Raw genomic sequence first — 20115 nt, 5'->3', positions numbered from 1 at the left:
GAAAAACTGCAGAAGCCCTGAATATTTTATTTGAAATCCATTTATTTTAAAATCCAGTTTGTTTCCTCATCCTTCTTACCTTCATTCATTTAGTTTAGGAGTATCGACAGTTTTACAAAGCGACACAAGCTGCAGTGGTTTTTGTGTTGTGGTTTTTTTTTGTTTTTTTTTTTTGCATGGAACGAGAATAAACCTCAAACGACAACATTGAAAAAATATACAATATATATATATAATATCTGGGGAGGGGTTGTGAGAGACCCCACTCTGAGCCCTATGGCTGGCTTCTCCTTTCAAATTTCTGCTCCTTCCGAGCCTCTCCTTCCTCATCATAGTTTGAACTGTGGCACTGTCGTGTGCAAGTGCCCTAACACATGTTTCTAGAGAGCCAGATGGGGGAGTCAGTAATGTGGGGAATGTCCACAATGAGGATGGCAGAATATGAAGGAACATGGGAGGCAGAAATGACAGATGAGGGAGGAGCGCGTGTGTACACGGTGGGGGAAGGAAGAAGTTAAAAGTAAGACACCTCCTCCTTCCAGCCATATGTTTTTTGGGGGGGAATCCATTGGACTGGTGTTTTAAAGCTCCTAGTAGCAGTGAGGCCCGTCGCTTTTGCCGATGATGTGTCGGTCATCTATGTCATTGCTGTCCGGGGAGTCGGGTGTCTCTGAGTCGGTGCTGTCATCTTCGTCCTCCATGCCCTCACTAGCTCTGCCCTCGCCGCTCTCTGCTGCCCTCTCCTGGCAGCTCTGGTAGGACTGGGGATGTGAGACATGGGGTAAGGAGAAGGATCCGGCAACCCAGCTGCCCACCCAGCCCCAGCCCCTGTGGCTGCTCCTCACCTCCATGGGGTTGACTATGATGGTGAGGGCTGAGTCATCCCAGAACATGTCGCTCTCTTTGCCTCCGGTGCTTGTGTGTCCCCCTTCAGCAGCCCCAGGGACTTCTTGCCCTGCTCCCCGCCGGTGCAGGGAGTGGATGCGCAGGATGCCAAGGATCACCATGAGTGCCAGGAAGCCCACGCACACCACAATGATGACTGTGGCAGCGCTGGGGACCACTTTGGAGAAAGAAAATGAGAGGGCGTGGTTGGAGTCTGTCACAGAAACATGCATTTCCAACCTGACCTGCAGGAACTGGGGTTCCTGGGCACAGCTTGGGTTTTTGGTCTAGGCAGGAACATGTCCTGACTCTTCTTGCTCCCCTGGGCACAGGCAGTCCCTGCCTCCAGCTGCTGTATCTTCGCTTGAGGCCTGCATCGTCTTTCAGGATGCCTAGGTCCAAGCGTCCTCTGATGTCAGCCCAGCTTGTAGAGTCTGCACATCTTTATCTACAGAAGTCACTAGAATATGTTGCACAGCACCCATTTGTCTCCCCCTCTTGGGAGGGAGAAACGTGTGCTGGGGAGAGCCTCTAAGGGCACAAGGATGATTTTCAGAGGGTGTGATTTCTGTGCAAGCAGCAAAGAAGGAAGCCAAAAGAAGTGTGCTTTTGCACATGTGGCAAAGGGGAGGGCTATGATGGCCTTCTGATTAGTACCATGGCCAAAGCCTGGCTTGTCCACAGGAGAAAACTTGAAGTTCACCTAAGACCCTTAGCCCAACTCCCAGGCCTTTGTTGTAGGCCTGTAGGCTGAGCCTTGACTTCCCAGATAACCCACTTCCCTGCAAAATCTATCCAGGCCCTCCATGGATTTGTTCTGTGCAGTTCTGTACAGCAGGAACAACTCTTCCTTTTCTGCTGCGATGGGGCAGAGCTGGGGACGGGAGTGGCAAAGGCTGGTTTTTGGTGCTCTCCTAGCACATATATAGGCTGTCCCCCCAGCTGCAGGACTGGACCAGCTTGGGATCAGCTGCTGCAGGAAGCTGTGGCAAAAGCTAGCACCAAAGATGCTTTCCATGTTCCCTACAACAGGGGGCCAAAACCAACACAGGGTCCTCTCTAACAGTCTTAGAGCTTTCACAGCCTAGGAGGAGCCAACTGGATTGCGGCCATGCTTGTGGCACGGGGCTGCCAGCACAAACCAACAAATCCAAACTCTAGTCTAGCTTTCAGGCTTCTCTCTCCTCTGTTTTGGGGGCAAGAATCGTCCTCTTGGCTGTGTGGTGCCATCTCCTACATTTTTCTGCCTTGCTGACCACCACCTAGTCCCATCTCTTCGTTTAGAGCAGTGGCAGTCTTGACTCTCTTGTTTCTCTCCTGCTGTTGAAGTTTCTTTCTGACTTTACATTATCCAAGCCTGCATGGCACCTTTGCAAGGTGAACAAATGAAATCATACCAGCTTACAGTTGTTCTTTTTAGACCTTCTCAGGTATAGCTTTCAGACTGTTTCCACATCAAGAAAACAACACACCAAGAGGAGAATTGTTGCACCAAGCTCTAAACTACAGTTTGATACAGACTGCAGTCCATTTGCTAATGACAAGTGGGACAGGACAGTATAGCGAGATCTCAGTAACAGGGGTATAGGGAGCCTGAAAGGAATCCTCTGCCATAGGTTCTACCAGGATATCGGAAAATCAGCATCCTGACCTAAAGGAATAAACCCAAAAGATAGTGTTACGTACTTGGGTTGTTATGAGTGCTTGCCAAACTGTGCCCAGATAGCTCTGGAGGTAAATGATGGCCTCGATGCATGAACTGCTGAGAACTCAGAATATGGTTAGGATGAGCAGCTCGGTTCATGTTGTGGAGGACATTCACCTGCAGAAAGACCGGAGTGAGAGAGACTCGGCCCTGTGTTCACAGCACATTCTACCTTGTGTGCATTCCCGTCCACCACGTCCTCTCCACGCATGCACAAGCACCGATACGTGCATGAATCAATCTTGTACCTCAACAGTAAACTCATTGCTGGAGTAGCGTCCATTCATCTCAGTGCAGGACAGATGAAACTTCCTTTCATAAAGAGCAGCGCCATGGTTGATGTGGTATGAGACCTGGCGTAGTATTTCCTCGTAAACCGCAATACTCTCCACGCCTGAAATGAGAGAATTGGGGTGGGATGAGGAAGCTCCTGCTGCAAAGTCATCTGGCATCATAACCCTGTAGTAACTAGGAGCTATAGAGGAATCCAAGGCAAAGCTAGGTTCATTAATTTTAGGAAGGGAGCAGAGATGGAGTTGGCTCCAAAAGACCTGATGGAATCCCTGGTTGCATTGGTAAAACAAGTGGAAGGGAAGGAACAATGAAGAGCATCAGCCTTGTTAAGTTCTGGAGAGTACAACAGTGTTGTACTAGTCCACAGCCTGTGGGATGTGCTGTCCCCCCAGTCATGTCACGCAAAATGCTGCTGACACCTGAGAACACCAAACGCCAAGGAGTTAAGTCAAGAGGAGCAATACAAGCCTGGGTGAGAGCTCAGACACTATGCCCTACTATTGTGTGCTGGAGGAGGAGCCATCTGCCTAAGGAAATGGCCCGGGACTTCCAAAACCCAGGAGTCAACAAATGGTTACATCTCAGAGCCTCACAATGTACACCAACACATCTCTAACATGGGGTTAAGCGCTTCTCCCAGCGATGCCTGACAGGCAGTGAGAGGCGTAATTAGACAGCTGTGGCCAAGGAGAAGACGTACCTGTGATGGTCAGGTAGGCAGAGGTGTTGACAAGCTCCAGGCCCCGCTGCTGCAGCAGTGCCCCGTCCAGGAGCAGATACTCCCTCTCTGGGTCCAAGTCATCTCCTACCAATGAGATCTCGCAGCCATCCAGGTTGTGCACAATCTCATCTGACATTCGTGTGTCTGTCACTGAGATGTAAACGGAAAGAAGACAGGGCCAGAAAGCCAGACAGCCATCAGTGAAGGCAGGAGTTACTCAGGGTGGTACCCACTTAAAAGTGCTCACATCATACATGGCTTCTCTTTCTCTGGTTAGCACTGACCTTGAGTAAAATCACTGTCAGACTAATTACTTGCTGGAGGAGTCCCCCTGCTTCTAATGACATTATTTATGCACATAATAAACTCACTTTATTTTGGAACAACATATTATTATCAGACTGGTTCGTGATAACACATCTTGGCTGTAAGGACTCTATTGACAATGACAATGTGCAAATTAGGAACAACTCTTATCACACGTTCCCAGACCCTGAGTGCTTTTGAAAACTTTTCCCGTCTCAGGACTGCTGGTTACCGTGGTTGAGATCTTATCTTCTTTAAAATGGCAACCACGTTCAGTGACTAACTGCTGTCAGTGGGGCTGAGACCAACCTGCTCTAAGTCAAGAAACTCATCGCCGTATGAGAAAAGGCAAAGCTGCTAAACAAAAATCTATGAGCAAAAAATCCCATTACCAGAAGAGATATGAAAGAAGCGAAAGGACGTGTAGAGCACAGAGTACAGAGAAACAACCTGAGGATGATGGAGAGAAATTGAGGGACAAGATATTATACGGTGTGAGGAAACCAACTGGGGAATTCACGGGTATTAAGAAGTGATGCAGGAAGAGATGGAAGGGGGCGAGAAATAAGAAAAGCAGGAGAGAAGGAAGCGGGAGTAGGCTGAGTAAGGGCAGGAGCAGAGAGGGTAACAGGCAGGACATCCATCTAATAAAGGGAAATGTAAGTAAAAAAATGTAGGTAAAATGTAAAAGGGATTAGGAATGAGCAGCCTGGGAAAGGAGGAGGAGAGAGTGAGGCAAAGGAACTGTGTGGATAGAAAAAGTACAGGGAGGAGCAGAAAGGGATAAGAACCGATTAGCCTACATATTGACAGACAATGTGCCTTGCTTCTAAATTTGTAAACTCTCTCCTATTTTGGTTGTAATGAGGGGCTGTACTTCCTCTGCAGGACAGCGACTCTTGTAGGTCTTTCCAGTTTGTCTCTTACACCTCGCCCTGTGCTCCACTCACCGGTACCATGCCAGTTCTCATCCTTCTTGGCCTCCACCTGGTGAGAAATAGAGCAGGTGATCTGGAGGTTGGGGAACAGGGGGACCCCATCGGGACCCTCAAAGTCTGACGCAGGATGAGCAAAGTGGGCATTGCCACTCAACAGGATCTGGGGGGCATCAGGCTGTAGCACCACAACGTAACCTTCCACATCAGGAATCGAGACACAGGACTCTTCACTGAAGCACCTGAAGGAGAGACGTAGAAAGCATCAGTTGGCCCAAGCTTCCACCAGCAACATTGTACAAGAACACCTCCTGCCCATTACTGCCAGCGAAGGGAATATCCTTCTTCTGGTAGTCTTCCTAAAGCTGCCCTGTAGCCTGCTGTGCAAGACAGAGAGGTGTGGTACGGATAACATCACTGGGTTGCAGGTGACTTGGTCACATCCACACACCACAGAGAGAATTAAAACCAGCCCACATGCCTGGAACACCATGAGTGAAGGTAGAAGTCCTGCTGCCTGCATAGACCCCAGGACCCAGTATTACAGTATCCAATTGGATATTGGATACTTTAATATTGATTTTCACGAATACTTTTACCCGTTTCGAGAGCATCAATTAGAATTAAAATACAAGGTGAGGGAGTGTAATTTTATTCAGAAGAGAGGTAACCCTCTTGCTGAAGTCAGCCGCAGGTACTGCTTTGTCCACTCACTTGACAGTAGTGGTGAGTCTGAGTGGCCGGACTCCAGGGGTAGCAAAGCGCAGTGAATTCATGTAAGCCACGTGCTGGATTGCGTGGTTGAAGGTTTCCACATCGTCACCCTCCAAGGTGAGCAGGGACTGAGAAGGATTCACATGAACCTACAGGTGGAAGAGAAGAAAATACTCAGGGTTCCTTGGCAAATGCCAAGAATCCAGGCTGAGAGAGACACAAAGGAGAAAGGCGGGTCATTGTCTGAGGTGGGGGAGCAGGCAAAGTCCTGGGAAGCGAGGTTGGGGAGGAGAGTGGAGGAGACCCATGCAAGCTGGGCAGATGGGCATACCTTCATCCCTTTGCCCAGACTGTCGAAGTCACTGTAATCAAGCCCCTCACGGCAGGCATACAGGCATTCAATAACCTCCCGGCTCTCCAAGCTACCAGGGCGCACAGTGAAGCCAGCCAAGTAACCATGGAAGTAGTGGTGTATCGACAGAGGATCTCCTGAGGGAAACATGGGAGGTGGAGGGTGTGAGAGACATGGCGAGGAAGAGAGCAAAACCAACAAAGGCAACAGTGTGAGGGACATACAGATGTTAAGGGAGGTAAGAGAGAGACAGAGGGGTGCACGGGGCATGGAAAAGCCAGGACAACAAAAGCAACAGTGTGAGGGACGTATAGATGTTAAGGGGGGCTAGAGAGAGACAGAGGGGTGCACAGGACATGGAAAAGCAAAGACAACAAGAAGACGGGGGGATGCTGAAGTAAGGAGATGACAATTTTTTGAATTCCAGATGCGGGGAAGCAAGAAAAACAGACCAACAGAAAGACTAGGGCAGTGAACGGTGGGTAGGGTAGGGAAGTTTCTGCCAGACTGCTGAATGCCAGATGGAAACAATTTCTTGTCCCCTTCTCACTCTGCTTCCTGTGAGGGCTTTTAAAAGAAACTATACGTTCCATAGATAGTTAGGGATGAGGTGACATCTCCTGATGTCTCTAATGGCTATTGTGTTCTTCAGAGACCAACTTTAATGATCAGGCATGAGGACTCGTTTCTCCACATGAAAAGCATACCGCATCTCTCAAAGCAGGCTGTAGTCCTCCTATCAGCCTTTTCATGCTCCACAGATATCAAGGTATCAAGGACCAATCCGCCAAATAAGGGGTTTCCTCCCAAGATGGTGGGAGGTGGCAGGACAGGATTGGGGGAGCTGTATGAGGAAGGCACCATGCAAGAAGTGATAGTCATGCACGGTGAAGAGAGGAAGAGAACCGTCTTCTTTCTTTCCCCTACCCTGCAGAGTATCAGTGTAGCTCTCGTTTCCTTTGATTTTCTCTTTGTTTTTCTCCTCTGCAAAAGAAGAACATTCAGACAAGCAATAAGGCATTGGAAGAGGGTAATTACAGGGTCAGGCAAGTATCTATACAAGTGTATTGGCCAGTCCAAAAGAACAGCTCTGGAGTCCCGTGCCAAGCAGTGCACCCTTCAGCCCTAGAGACAGCACATCACAGATGAAAGAGCGCAGAGTCCCTCTCACGAAGGGATGGTGAGACTGTAGGATGAGTAACTGATACAAGGAAGAAAGTACAGGGTGGGTTTTTTTCCTCCTTTCCCAATGATATCTGTTTGGGGAACTAATTGATTCCCATTTATGGAACACGGTCCTAGCCATTTTCGCAACAAGCCATGTTCTCAACATCCCTTTGAAACTCAGACGGTTCCAGGAGGGTATCACAAGCTGATTAATATTTGTTGGTTGCAAAAGGCCCATTGAGAGCACAGAGCTATGGGAAGATCCCTGACCTGGGAGAAGCAGTACTACAGTAAGGAAATCTTTGATAAAAGATTAAAAAAAAATAAAGATAAAATCTTTTTATCTTGCTAGAAATTTCTGCGGGAGTGAAGGCAAGCAGCGGGCAAGTTCCTTTAGTTCTGTCCTGCTTCAGTCTTGCAGAAGAACTGAAAGGCTTGGGATATACAGCCTTACATCTCCACAGAACGGGTTTTAATCTGGTAGTGGCTTAACTATGTTCCTAACCCGATCTTTGTCCTCCAACCCAATTCCTCTACAGAATGATTTGTGACTTCTTCATATAGAGCCTCCAGACACAGAAATCCCCATCAATACAACCAGCAGCACAAATAGTACTGCCTGTTTTCTGGTGAAACGCTTTGATAGAAAGGCCCACGCCTGAATGAGGTACGGAGTTTCAACTCCCCTCTGCCTGAAAGCTGGTTATCCGTCGCACGTTGTACTGCTGTTGTCCACGAAGCTGCCATTGACACTTGTCCCTGAGCTATTATTAGTGTGGCCTGCTGGCTCCGTCCGTAAGGAAGGAAGAAGCCACACTGGCTTTGGTGCCGAGGAAGCACTATGACTGCAATGTGGTTTGTATCATTTAGTATTGGGTGGTGTTTCTTTCACCTCATCTGTCTCTCCCTCCACTCCCTTGTTCCCCATACGGGAAGAGCCTGGTTCAGGGAGTGGGCACTCACCGGTCCAGCAGGCTCCAATCATGAGCGAGGGCTCCTGCCGTGGGGGATGAATGAGGCCATTGTCATGGATGAGGGCAGGGTCATAAGAGACGCCATCCACGTAGAGCGTGACAGTGGGGAACTCCAGGTTGAGGGCATAATGGTGCCATTCATCATCACAGACCTACGGCAGACAGCAGAGGAAGGGATCAGCAGAGGGCAGACGGAGAAGGGACATGGGGAAGAGGCAAAACTGCTTCCTCACCTGCTCAAGCTTCCAGAGGAATTTCACAGGCCTTGCACTTTCCAGCAACGGCCAGTAGAGGAAAGCAATCCGGCAGCCGTGCACAGCCAGGGAGTAATGCGAGTAGCCATCCTCTGCCAGGGGCAAGTGCAGGGAGTTACATCTCACACCTCACAGCAGTCTCACTAGCCACAGCCCAGAGGCATGCACTAGCCTGCACTAATGGCACTCAGCACCGCGGGCTCCCCGTGGGCTTGACTGCTGCTCCCAGAAAAAGCAACACCTGAAGAAGCTGTGTTCCTAAGGATGGACCCCTGCCCAGGTCCCACTCTGGAACACAAGGGATTTCCCCCTGCAGGGACAATCACGAGGGGTAACGGTTTTAAACTGAAAGAGGGAAGATTTAGATTGGATATTAGGAAGAAATTCTTTACTGTGAGGGTGGTGAGGCACTGGAACAGGTTGCCCAGGGAAGCTGTGGATGCCCCATCCCTGGAAGTGTTCAAGGCCAGGCTGGATGGGGCTTTGAGCAGCCTGGTCTAGTGGGAGGTGTCCCTGCCCAGGGCAGGGGGGTTGGAACTGGATGATCTTTAAGGTCCCTTCCAACTCTAACCGTTCCATGATTCTATGCTCCCTTCTAACAACTTAGAGGCAGTGAGTACAAGTGTCGCCACCCCAGGAAAAGCGTCTCACCGCTCTGCACCGTACTGCAGATCACCGTCTCCTCTTCCCGCCTGCCTTTGCCAGGCACCACGGCATGCTTCATCCATACAGACAGGGTGAAGTGGTCGCTCAGCCCCTCATGGGCGTTTGGCCCATTCATCACAGGCACCTGGGCAGCCTGGCTGCCATTGAACCAGTAGATGAGGCTGCTGTCCTGGCTGTAGTGCACCGAGAGCCGCGCGGTCCAGTTCGCCGTGGGGCCAGGCACCGGCAGCAGGTCAATCTCTCCTGAGGCAGCACCTACCAAGAAGAGAAGGAGTTCAGGAATGTCAGCATGGGAGAATAAGGAGCCTGAGAACCAGGGAACAGATGAAGAGGATGCTAGAGGGCTCGTTGTAAAGTCCAAGAGCAGAGGGAGAGGAGGAGTTGCCTATAGGCCTTCTCCTATCTGGGGAAAGATGGTGACTTTTCCATCTGTGCTGAGGGAAGTCCCACGGACTCTGCGTACTGGGGCAATGCACAGAAACCTCTGGCTTCCCAGCAAGGAAAGCACGGGGAGCCCTGTGTAAATATGGTGCCCGCTGCCCCTCAACGCAGCATGTGAGTTAGGTGTCCTCCCAGCCCTGCTGACCACAGCAGATGTGAGGAACGTGTCCCCCAGCGCCTCCGCTGTGTGAGGCACAGAGCTACCACTGCGAAGCCCTCCAAGGGAAGGGGCAGGGTGCTGTGCCACAGCTGCCCCCAGCCCAGGAAAGAAGCGATTCACCACAGAGTTTGCGTAGTGACTTCTCGGAGTAGTTATCCCGGTCACAGCCCTTGGCCACGTGGTTTGTCTGCAGCTCCACCGTGGCCTGGATGTTCCACAGGGGCTCATCACAGGTCTCCAGGTGAATGCTGGGGAAGAGCGCGAGGCTGCCTGCTCCCGGGGTGTACTCAATCCTCTTGTTCCAGCCTAATGAAGAAGAGTGCAAGACATGGGTTAGGTCCTGCCAAGGACCCAAGGCCAGACCATTTGGCACACACGCAAGCGGCATCTATAGACTAGCCCAGAAACAGAGATTTTTTGGCCCTTTCCATGTGGAAAAGACAGCTTTATGCAGCTGGCATCAGTGCAAGGGAAGATTTCCTAGAAGCACAGGGTCCATATTCTCATCTTGTACAGCTAGTACCAGTGTAGCATCACTCCTTGGATTGTCAACCTCTCTCATTGGGCAAAGCAGATATTTAGCTGTGTTGATCCCCTAATTCTATTGACTAAGGTGAACCCATAGACATACACCACCTCTAGGAAAGCCAAATACCCTCAAGATGAGCAGCCCTGAAAACAATCTGCATTGAATACAGTCTATGAGCCGAATCGAATACAGAGTAGCTCACAGTAATCCAAGGAATGATTCTTCAAAGTTAGAATTTAGAATTGAATTGAATAGAAATTAGAATTGCCTTTCTGTGGCTTTGCAACAGACTTTGGTGTCTGCTGCACCCCCTTAGATGGGACTGATGGGTTGGTGCCAGAACTGAACCATGGTTCAGTGTATACACAAATTTATATGCGTGAATACAAACATTTGCAATGAGTAGTAGCTCCGCAAAAGCAAAGAGAAGACGTAACTGTGTTTGGAGGTTTCATACCCTGCCAGCTGGGCTTGCAGGTGGGTTTCACCTGGATTTCCACTTCAGCATCATCAGAAGCCCGCTTCTTTCCACAGTCATAGGCTGTCACCGTGAATTTGTAGAGACGATCTCCACTGTACTGCAGCTTCTCCGTGTTCTCAATGTTCCCTGGTTAGCAAAACAATGGGATCAAGGGAGAGGAAGGACGGTCTCCTCAAAGATGTCCCTTCTAGAAATCACTCTCGTTTTTGATCAACTACAAAAACATCCAAAAAGGGGCTGAGTCCCCCTTCCAGTACAACTCTGTAACAAGCTACGGCATCCCACAAAATGGCTGCTGCGTCTCAGCAGCAGGAGAGATAGATCAGCAGTGCTAGAAAGTTCATGTAGCAAATGGGACTGGGCAGAGAGGGAGAAAAGCAGGAAAGGGGGAGTGACGTGCTCACGGTTAGGTGCAGATTCTTACCATCATTGTCAATGAGAAAGGGAATGTTGGGGGTCAGGATCTCGTAGTAACAGATCTGGCTGTACTGTGGCGAGCAGTCTCCATCAATGGCCTCCACACGCAAGATGCGGTCGTACAGCTTTCCCTCAGTCACTGCCACACGATACAACTTTTCCACAAAGACAGGAGCAAACTCATTCACGTCGTTTACTCGAACGTGCACCGTGGCCCTGATGCGGAGAGACATCAATAAGAACAGATCGGCTGATTTGGAGCCACACACCACCTACATTTCAGTGTAAGTCACCCCCCGTAAAGTGCACCGGTCTGATTTCCAGCCGTCAAAAAACAAGGACAAGGAAAGAGACCTGCAATGCTGGCACACAGGGGCGTGGACAATGTATTTCCCACCCCAGGGAAAGAGCAAAAGGAATGATAATGTAATCTGGACCTCCTGCCTATGTGCAGGAACATAAACCACCACTCTTAGACACAACTGTCAAGCAGCCCTCATTTCTACTGTATTCACTCATGTGACTCAGTCAGTGAACATTTCTCTTTGGATTTTATTAACGTGTTGAGTTATAGTATCAAGGCTTGAGAAAAACACTCCTGGCTAAAGGAAGCATTCCCACAGCAATTTTCATTTGTGTTTCTGTGACAGATCGCATATTGCAATATGCAGCAATGACTGCATGGACTTACTTGTGTGATTTCTTGGTATTTGCTCCATCAGGTCCCTCTCCACAGTCATAAGCCTGGATGGTGAATGTGTGCTCCTTATGTGCTTCACAATCCACTGGCTCCTTGGCCCGGATCAGCCCCTCACCTGTGGCTTTGTCCAGGATCACAGCTTCAAAAGGCACCCCTGCCCCATGGATCCTGAAGCCACAGATTTCACCTGGTACCCACAAAGGCAGAGAGGAAGGGGAGAAAGAGAAGGACTGAGGAGAGCACATTACGCCCCTTTGCCTCCCTCTCCCATATCTTCTTCCTTTCTAACTTACACTCTCCTTTCTCCCTCATTATCACCTCTCATTTCAAGCAATTTTTGGTTCCCTAGGAGTTCCTCCAGCCTTCTCTTACAGCCATTAACGGTGCAGATTGCCCTCTACTGGAGACTACTCCCACGGCAAGAAGGAGTCTTGACCAACGTCAAGAAAGATTAGAGGTTACAAGGCTCGAGCTGGATTTACTAGTGCTACACAGCCACCGGACTGAGGGAGCACCTGCTTTCTCCTCTGCATCCCTCAGGGAGGCAAAACAGGGCATATACCGCAGATAGGCAGAGCATGAAGATCCATGATGTCTCATCCACCCACATATGCAGGATGTGCACAGTACCACAGGGAACCGCAGATAGGGTCACCTAAATCCTAAAGTTCAGCTCACAAGGGGCGACTCCTCCTCTCCCGAAGCTGAGGGAGGATGCACGAGGAAGCTCCAGGCGCAGCCTAAGCAAGTACCAGGAATACAACCCTCCTAAAGCCTCCTCTGTAGTTTCAGGGATTTGTGCTTACTGCGAGGGGCTGCAGCGCTGCCAACGAAGTGTGCCCTACCAGCCCTCTCCAGCGCTCACAGACACAGAGCCGTGCATGTGATCTTTGGAAATAGCAGAACTGCGTCAAAAAGTAGCTGGCTCCACCCTCGGCTTCTCTCCCTAAGGCAACCGCTCACGGCATCCTAAATCAAGCCGTGCCCAAATTGCCTCCAGACTTCACTGGGGACCTCCTCCAGAACAAGGTCTGGAGGTGATCGTTTCCTGGAGAGACCTGGAATCCAGCACGGGGAGGAACGTCACCCTGTCTCTGCCCCTTCACAAGTCTCTCCCTGCCTCCCACCCTTCCCAGAGCTGTCGCCCACCTACCTGCATAGCGCAGTGGAGCATCTTTGTCCAGTGCAAATAGCGGCGGGTTGAGCAGGACCGTGTTGTCGTTCTCCATGACGATGCCCTGATACTCAGCTTCAATCCAGGGTTTGTGCTTGTTTGCTGAGGAGGATTTGGGGTAAGGGATGGAGGACAGGAATGTATTAGCCGCCAGTGACAGAGCCAGGAGGAAAAGCGCAGAATATCATCCAGTGGCAGGTAACAACCACCCCTCCCCACCTTCTTCTCTGGAAATAGAGAAGTCTAAAATAGGCTGGGAGGAAGAAGTTCTCTTTCTTCAGTGCTGCTTTAGGTAGCTCTTGGGAGACCTCATCAGAAACAACGTGTTCCTTCTGGCCTCCTCATTCCTATTTTATTAGAAATATGTGGAGAGGCATCTGGGTGCCCAGGAAAGCCGGAGTGCTTACAAAAAATGAAATTAAGAGGTAGAAGTAGCCTGATTCTGGAGACAGATTCCAAATGGTAAATCCTCTAGCTCGCTGAAGCCATAATTAAAGGATCCAGGATACGTCTTCCCCTGGGGTGTCCCCAGGGGACAAGTCTTGCGTGCAGCCATTATCACTTAGGCCTCTCATCCTCTGGACTAAGGCCCAGGATCTACACACACGTACCCAGGTACACGTTCGGCCAGCCATCCTGCGCATACAACAACCTACTCTGAGAGTCCCTCGCTCCTTCCTTCCCCGCTCCATGGCGAGCACCATATTCCCTTGGCCCCTCCTTGCTAATCCCGTTGGCTGGAGCCCAGCCAGGCTTGGCACGGAGGCAGCAGCCAGCAGGAGGCTCTGAAAAATGTCACAGGCCCAGAAATAGCAAATTAATCTTTATCGCACAGGCTCCGGGGCAGGGAAAAGGGAGAAATAAAGGGGTGAGGGGGGGTGGCGGTGGGGGAGGGAAGGGGAGGGGAGAGGAGGAGAGAGAGAAGAAAAATCGTTACAAATTAAAACCCCCTCCCCCATGCCCACTCCCTGCCAAATGGGCCTCAGAGATTATATTACATGGCCTAGTTACAACCCCCATTCCCAGATAATCCCCCACTCTCCCACCCCCTGGAGACCAAGATTTATTACAACCCAGCAATACTTTGAGCACAGCGTGGCTCAGAGCTGGTGGGGAGCAGCATCCAGAGCCCTTCCCCTCAAGGGCGCTACTTCCAAGACGTGAATTCATCCTCTGCAGCACAATATCCTCCAAAACCATCACCGGCATGGCGTGACGTGTGGACTCAAAAGGGACGGTACCCCTTTACAACCCAGCACTTGTGCAAATCGGGGCTAGGGGATGCCGCCGGAGCCGGGCGGTGGGCCAGCAGACAAGGGGACTGGTCAGAACGGGGACGCGCCAGCAGGGCAGAGCGGGCAGACCCAGCCTGGCGTAGCAGTGAAGAGCGTGGGTTGGCATTTCTCCCTCACCGTATTGATTAAGATTATAAAGCATTGCGTAGGAAATCCAGAGAAACATCCATCCTGCTCGGCATGCAGGTGGAATCCTCTCTTGTGTGCAAGTGCCCACGTTTCACCCCACCCCTCCATTGCCCCCACCAGGTTCTACCCTGTGGCGGCTCTAGTCCATGTGCCACACCACCGAGGTGGGAATCCATAGCTACAAACGGCAGATATGCCCTGTTGCTGGGGTAACAAGCTGGTGGTAGAGAGATAAATCCTTTGCTGCATCCACCTGCAACTTGGGAATCACCAATCTGATTTCTTGGGAAATGAGTTCCTGTTCAGAAAAACATTTGGGGAATATTTTTAGGATATGGGCTCCAAGAAATCTCCCACAAATCTAAAATAATTTGCCAAAGGTGGGGAGATGTTTCAGAGTGTAAATTCACAAAGGAGAGAGAAAAGCCAGAGCGTAAGGGGCCCTGCCTCGCCACTGGGCCCCTTGGCACCGGAGCAGCACAAATAAATGCCCCCGCCAATGTCAGCATTGCACCCACCCTGTAGCCCGACGTCCTCAAAGCACAGAAAGCACCCCAAGGTGTCACATTCCCTGATGACCCCCGAGCCCCTTGCATGTTTTCAGATACTCCCACCCTGTCAGATTATTGACGCACTGACTCCCCTGGGGTGAATTTCTCACGCCTGTGTCTACAGCCACAGATCTAGAAACCTACATCTTTCTCCATCGCTCTTACGTGTTCAAAGAACATCTGCATGCAGAACGTTACAGCTGTAGCTTTAGGGATTATTTTTTTTTTTACATATTTAGCATATAAAATACTGTTGTATATAAGCGACCTGCAAGGTTAAAACATAAATGTACAATAATTCCTATTGACAGATTGTAGATGGAGGAACTAGAATTGGAACACGGAGACAGGGGATGTGTTTTGGAGACCACCAGGGGTCTGTGGAGAAGCAGCAACACATTCTCCCTCGGCATGCTAAGGAAGGGGAGGAAAGCTACATCCACGCAGCAATAACTGAAACAAAAGCAAGACAAGTGGGTGGAAAAGGGGAAAACGCGAGGGGAACGCCAAAAGGAGAGGAAAGAATGGAGAAAAACGCGGCGGCAGGAGACAGATGGAGAAAGTAGAGAGGAGGGCATGCGATGAAGGCGCCCGAAGGGGCAAACCAAGCCGGAGCCGCCGGAGGACGGCGGAGATCCCCCGACACAAACGTGCCGGGCGACGGGGCCGGGCGGCGCGGATCCGCACGGACACGGCGGGAGCGGATGGATGAGCCGCCGCCAACGCGCCCCATCAAGCCCCGCCGCGGGGGGCGGCCGCAGGCTGCCAGCGGGGCGTCCCGCCGCACCCCCGGCCCCGCCGCCGCCGGGGGACCGTGCCCGCCGCGCTCCGCCGCTCACCTTTGTTGGAGGCGCCGCCGGGCAGCGCGGCGCAGAGGCAGAGGAGAGGGAGGAGGACGGCGGCGGCGGTGATGCGGGGCCGAGGGTCGCCCATCACGGCGGCGGCGGGTCCCATCCCGCACGGGGCTACCGGACAGCGGCGGGGGCGGCCGTGCCGTGCCGTGCCCAGCCCAGCTCGGCCCTGCCCGGCCCGGCCCGGCCCGGCCCACGCCCTCGCTCCCGCGGCAGCGTCGGCGGCGCGCAGGGACGGCGCGGTACCTCCGCGCTCCCCGCTCCGCTCCACGCCCGGCCCCGCCCCGACACTGCAGCATGACGTCACGGGCACGAGGAGTGGGGGGGGGGTCGGCAGCCAATGCGCGGGGCCGCCGCGCCAGGTGCTGCGGGGCGGGGGGGGGGGGGGGGGGGCGGGCGGTGCGGTGCTGCGCGGTCCTACGCGATGCGGGGGAACCGCTGTTTTTTCCCCTTCTCGCTGCAACCCGGGCAGGGCACGGAGAGGGGCGAGGGCTGGGGGCTTCAAAGCCGGCCCCCGGTGCTTCGCCGCGGGAAGCATCCTGGCAGCCTGCGGGAGGAGCGGGAAGGGGAGGCGGGGTTGGGGGGGGGGAAGATCGGCGGGATGGGGGGTGTCGGGGAGAGGGGCTGCGGAGCGCAGCCGGAGCCCCCCCGCCCAGTCCGTCCCGCGGGGTCGGCAGGGCGGAGCTGCCAGCCTGCCGCCCCGTCCCCTCGACGGGGCGGGGGGAGCGTGGGCCGGGGCACCGCTCTGAGGAAGCTCGCAGCCACGGGCGTCAGGGTGTGAGAAAGGGCCGGCGGGGGGTGCGGGGTGTGTGGCGGGGGGTGTTTCTTGCCGCTGGTCGGCAGCCAAGGGTTTAAGAGAGGCAGCCCCCGAGGAGGGCGGAGGGTGAGGAGGCGACCTGCCGCTCCCACGTCCTCCCCATCCGAGGCGGAGATGCTGGAAGCAGGGGCAGTCCCGGCCTTTTCCGCGCCCCCCGGCGCGGGGACTCTTACTGCAGCGGGGAGCCCGGCAGCCGGGCAGCCCCGCAGACCTCCCCGCACCGCGGGAGAGGCACCGGCCCGCCCGGCCAGCCAGATCGGCTCCAGCTGCCTGCCTGTCCCGCTCCTCGCCTTCTCTCCTCCTCGCCGTCGGCCCCCTCCCTCCGCCCCGGGATGCCTCCCAACCTCACCGGCTATTACCGCTTCGTCTGCCAGGAGAACATGGACAATTACCTGCGCGCTTTAGGTAACTCCATCCCCCTCATCCGGCTCCTTCCTCCCCTTCTGCTCCCTTCTGTCTCCAAAAATGTCAGAAAACGGGAAGGGGATGAAGGGGTTTGGGAACCTTCTGGTCCTTCTGCCTGCGACCATCACTTTTGCACTGTGATGGGAGCGGGGGAGGACATATCGTGGCTGGGGCTTTCTGGCTAAAAGAGTGGAGGAGTTCTGTGGGGATGCTGCTAGACGAGGGGCCCACGTCGTCCACAGATCTCCCCTCCCTCTCATCCTCCAGATATCAATGTGGTCCTGCGAAAAGTGGTTTGCCTCCTGAAACCTGACAAAGAGATCATCCACACGGGAGATCACATGGTCATCCGCACGATCACCTCCCTGCGGGACTACGTTATGGATTTTGACCTGGGAGTCCAGTTTGAGGAAGACCTGGGACCCGTGGATGGACGCAAGTGCCAGGTGAGAAGCCCCAAGCAGTGCAGTCTGACAAGTGGGCTGGGATGCACTACAAGTTCAGGGACTTGCTCAGCTTTTGATTCACAAACCAGTTGAGAGCCCATCCCAGAGCTGGCATGCCCCTGCAGGTCTGGGAATAAGTGGTTCTATGAGTAAATCACTCACAGCAAAGGGGATGAGCACCATACAGCCAGAAACCCAGTACTTTGGGACCCAGAGGGTACTATCCTCTGGAGCAAAGCTCTGGAAAGACAGAACATCATCCCACTTGGCAGTCCTCTGTTGCACTTGGAAGCCAGGGGGTCATTCACCTTCCACAAAGGACATCAGTCCCAAGAAGACACCAAAGAGGCACCAGATCGGGGACTGCATTTGAAAACGTGTCTGAGAGGAACAGTCAGCGCCATTGCTGGAAACCTGTATTGCCAGGACCCGCTTGTCTTGGTACCATGTCTTTCCCTCTCCTCCTTTTTTTTTCAGACAACTGTCTCCTGGGAGGGGGATCAGCTGGTGTGTGAGCAGCTGGGAGAGAAGAGGAACCGAGGCTGGAGGCACTGGCTGGAGGGGGACCAGCTGCATCTGGTGAGGCGGGGTCCTGCGCAGCTTGCTAAATCCCAATCACAGTGGGTGGGGGGATGCACACGCACACAGCGCGGGTGCTGCGGGCTCCGAGCCAGCCCTGGGGCTTCCTTCCAGCTCCTCTCAAGACTTCAGCCCCGGCTCCTCGGGGGGCAGCCACCGCTTCGCACAACATCCGCCTCCAGGGTTTAAAAGTTAACGCAGCTCAGCCAAAGGCAATGTCCCTTCCCTGCCCTGCAGCCTGACCCGCCGGGGCTCTGGGAGGGTCGGGAAGGGCGTGCAGCAGCATGGGGCCTGCCAGGCTCCAGCGGGAGGGCAGGCAGGGCTGGCGGAGGGAGAGAAGTAGGGGATCCGGCCTAAACTCCTCTTTTTTTCCCCTTCCTTTGCCCAGCGCATGACGGCTGAAGACGAGGTCTGTGTCCAGGTTTTCCAGAAAGTGAAGTGAGCGCTCCCCGGGGGGAAGCTGGGGGGGGAGGATGCCCGGACGGGACCCTCGCTCCTGAGTGCAAACCGCCCCCCGGATTAAAAAAAAAAAAAAAAAAAAAGAAACAAGACCCGAGCGATCCGACATCCTTCGCACCGTAGCAGCGTCTTTTTTTCTGTTTCCCCTTCTCGCCGGGCATCGGTCGGGCCGGTCCCTCCCGCGGCCGGGGGTGACGGCGGGGCCGGGCTGGCGGGGAGCGGGGAGGCGGGGAGAGGAGGCGGCCCGGGTGGGCCGGGGTAGGGGAGGGCGATGGGCCGTCGGCCTCACGGAGGCTCCTTTCAGAATAAGAGCAGTGCGGGGAGGAGCGGGACCGGGGCTGCCCCACCACCGGCCCGGCCCCCACCCCCCCCCGCAGCTCCCGTCCTCCTCCCGCCGCCCCGGACAAACCCCCCGCTCCGATCCCCGTGGGAAGGGGGAGTTGGTCGCCGAGTGGGCAAGGGTGGCTGAGGCTGCCCCTTCTTCCGCAGCCACCAACACCAGCCGTCTTCTCCTGTCCCCAAGGGACCCCACGTTCTTCTGAGGATCCCGGGATCCTCAAGCAGGTTTGGGTAGAAAACAGAACTTGCCCTCCAGAGTCAAGGATTTTCATGGAATGGCGTGAAATCCGAGGGCACGTTCACTGTGCTCTTGAGAAGGTCCTGTGAGTGAGGAAGGCTCAGGCTCTCTGAGCCACAGAATCATTCTGTGATTCTGCGTGATTCTGTGAAAATTGGTTGCACTTCTACGTTAATCTGGAGCAGAGCAACCCAGAGCAGGGTAGCAGCTTTAGCTCTCCTCCTGGTGTAGGAAACCACTGCCACCGCTTCTAGCCCCAGCACTCCTTCTGGCATCCTGGCAGTGTCGTGTCCCCCACCGCCCCGTGGCCCCGTGGCCATCATAGCTCCCCTGGTTCACAGCTGCTCTCTACAGCGACCAAGGGACAGAACCAAAGCAGGTGAGGCCCCCGAAAAGCCAGACCAGTGCCAAAGACAGAGGTGTCCTTTAATGAAGACACCTGATGGGAGGTGCACAGGCCCACAGCCCCCTTTCTGAAGGACACTTGTGGTTGCCCCCCAACAAAAGGTTGAAGGGCAGGGTACACAGAAATGTGTAGCTACTGACATCACGGACAACCAAGAGGTAGGCAGAGTTTGAAAATAGAGGCCCTTTTCAAGCTGAGAAGATGCACTTTTTTCTTCCAGCAGCTCATCTAAAATGTAGTATTTTCCAAAGAGCTTGTTCTCAGAGAACTGCGAACACGAGCGCCATGAGAAAAGCGTTACTTCAGAACATGTGATAAGCAAGGGGTCAGGGAGCTGCAGCTGCACCTATAATGTTGAACTCCGGCTCTTCAAGGTTGTCCTGAGGACATCCCAGGCTGCAGCACCCTGTCAATATCCGCAGTGCAAGTGTACCACTGGGCGGGACGCAATCAAACCCAACGAGCAATCATAGCCATGGCATCATCCAGCATGTCATTTATCTGCTCTATGCAGACTCCGCAACCCATTGTTCCTTCTCTCATAAGGAGCCTCTACATTATCTTTTTGGTATCACAACATTGCAAATGCAGAGCTTTGACCGACTGCAGCTGAAGCTGGTTCAACTGTTGCCCTCTTCATTCTCCTCCATGCAATGAGAGCCCTTCTGAGATGTTTCTGATCCCCAACACGAAGCTCACTCCACCATGTCCAGACTGATATCTTC

General features: G+C 53.3%; 2 protein-coding genes across 2 annotated transcripts; one reads left to right on the top strand and one right to left on the bottom strand.

Annotated features, from left to right (window-relative positions):
• Positions 1–145: 145 nt before the first annotated feature.
• On the bottom strand, positions 146–15885 carry CLSTN3 (calsyntenin 3). The gene is made up of 18 exons (XM_054183147.1): positions 15690–15885; positions 12855–12977; positions 11693–11888; positions 11009–11217; positions 10561–10710; positions 9695–9880; positions 8959–9228; positions 8287–8399; positions 8043–8205; positions 6840–6896; positions 5892–6049; positions 5561–5709; positions 4862–5088; positions 3585–3755; positions 2839–2984; positions 2572–2707; positions 846–1063; positions 146–761 (listed from the first exon to the last, which is right to left on the bottom strand). Exons 1-18 carry the CDS (start codon positions 15802–15804, stop codon positions 591–593), a joined length of 2958 nt encoding a protein of 985 aa, XP_054039122.1. The 5' UTR covers positions 15805–15885; the 3' UTR covers positions 146–590.
• Positions 15886–16698: 813 nt separating this feature from the next.
• RBP5 (retinol binding protein 5) lies at positions 16699–18516 on the top strand. The gene is made up of 4 exons (XM_054218441.1): positions 16699–16923; positions 17191–17369; positions 17847–17948; positions 18337–18516. Exons 1-4 carry the CDS (start codon positions 16851–16853, stop codon positions 18388–18390), a joined length of 408 nt encoding a protein of 135 aa, XP_054074416.1. The 5' UTR covers positions 16699–16850; the 3' UTR covers positions 18391–18516.
• The last annotated feature ends 1599 nt before the right edge of the window (positions 18517–20115 follow it).

This window comes from Rissa tridactyla, chromosome 1, assembly GCF_028500815.1.
Source record: "Rissa tridactyla isolate bRisTri1 chromosome 1, bRisTri1.patW.cur.20221130, whole genome shotgun sequence".
Lineage (NCBI taxonomy): Eukaryota > Metazoa > Chordata > Aves > Charadriiformes > Laridae > Rissa > Rissa tridactyla.
Note: the sequence above shows the minus strand (reverse complement) of the source record. Positions and strands in the feature narration are given on the sequence as shown.

Bases quoted from the DNA above. Each gene is read 5' to 3' on its own strand.
- CLSTN3 (XM_054183147.1), bottom strand. From the start codon at position 15,804: ATGGGACCCGCCGCCGCCGTGATGGGCGACCCTCGGCCCCGCATCACC. The intron at 11,889-12,854 runs GTAGGTGGGCGA...TGTGGGTACCAG, and splicing joins TGCTCCACTGCGCTATGCAG to GTGAAATCTGTGGCTTCAGG. The intron at 8,206-8,286 runs GTGAGGAAGCAG...TGTCTGCCGTAG, and splicing joins TCCTCTGGAAGCTTGAGCAG to GTCTGTGATGATGAATGGCA.
- RBP5 (XM_054218441.1), top strand. From the start codon at position 16,851: ATGCCTCCCAACCTCACCGGCTATTACCGCTTCGTCTGCCAGGAGAAC. The intron at 16,924-17,190 runs GTAACTCCATCC...CTCATCCTCCAG, and splicing joins CAATTACCTGCGCGCTTTAG to ATATCAATGTGGTCCTGCGA. The intron at 17,370-17,846 runs GTGAGAAGCCCC...TTTTTTTTTCAG, and splicing joins TGGATGGACGCAAGTGCCAG to ACAACTGTCTCCTGGGAGGG.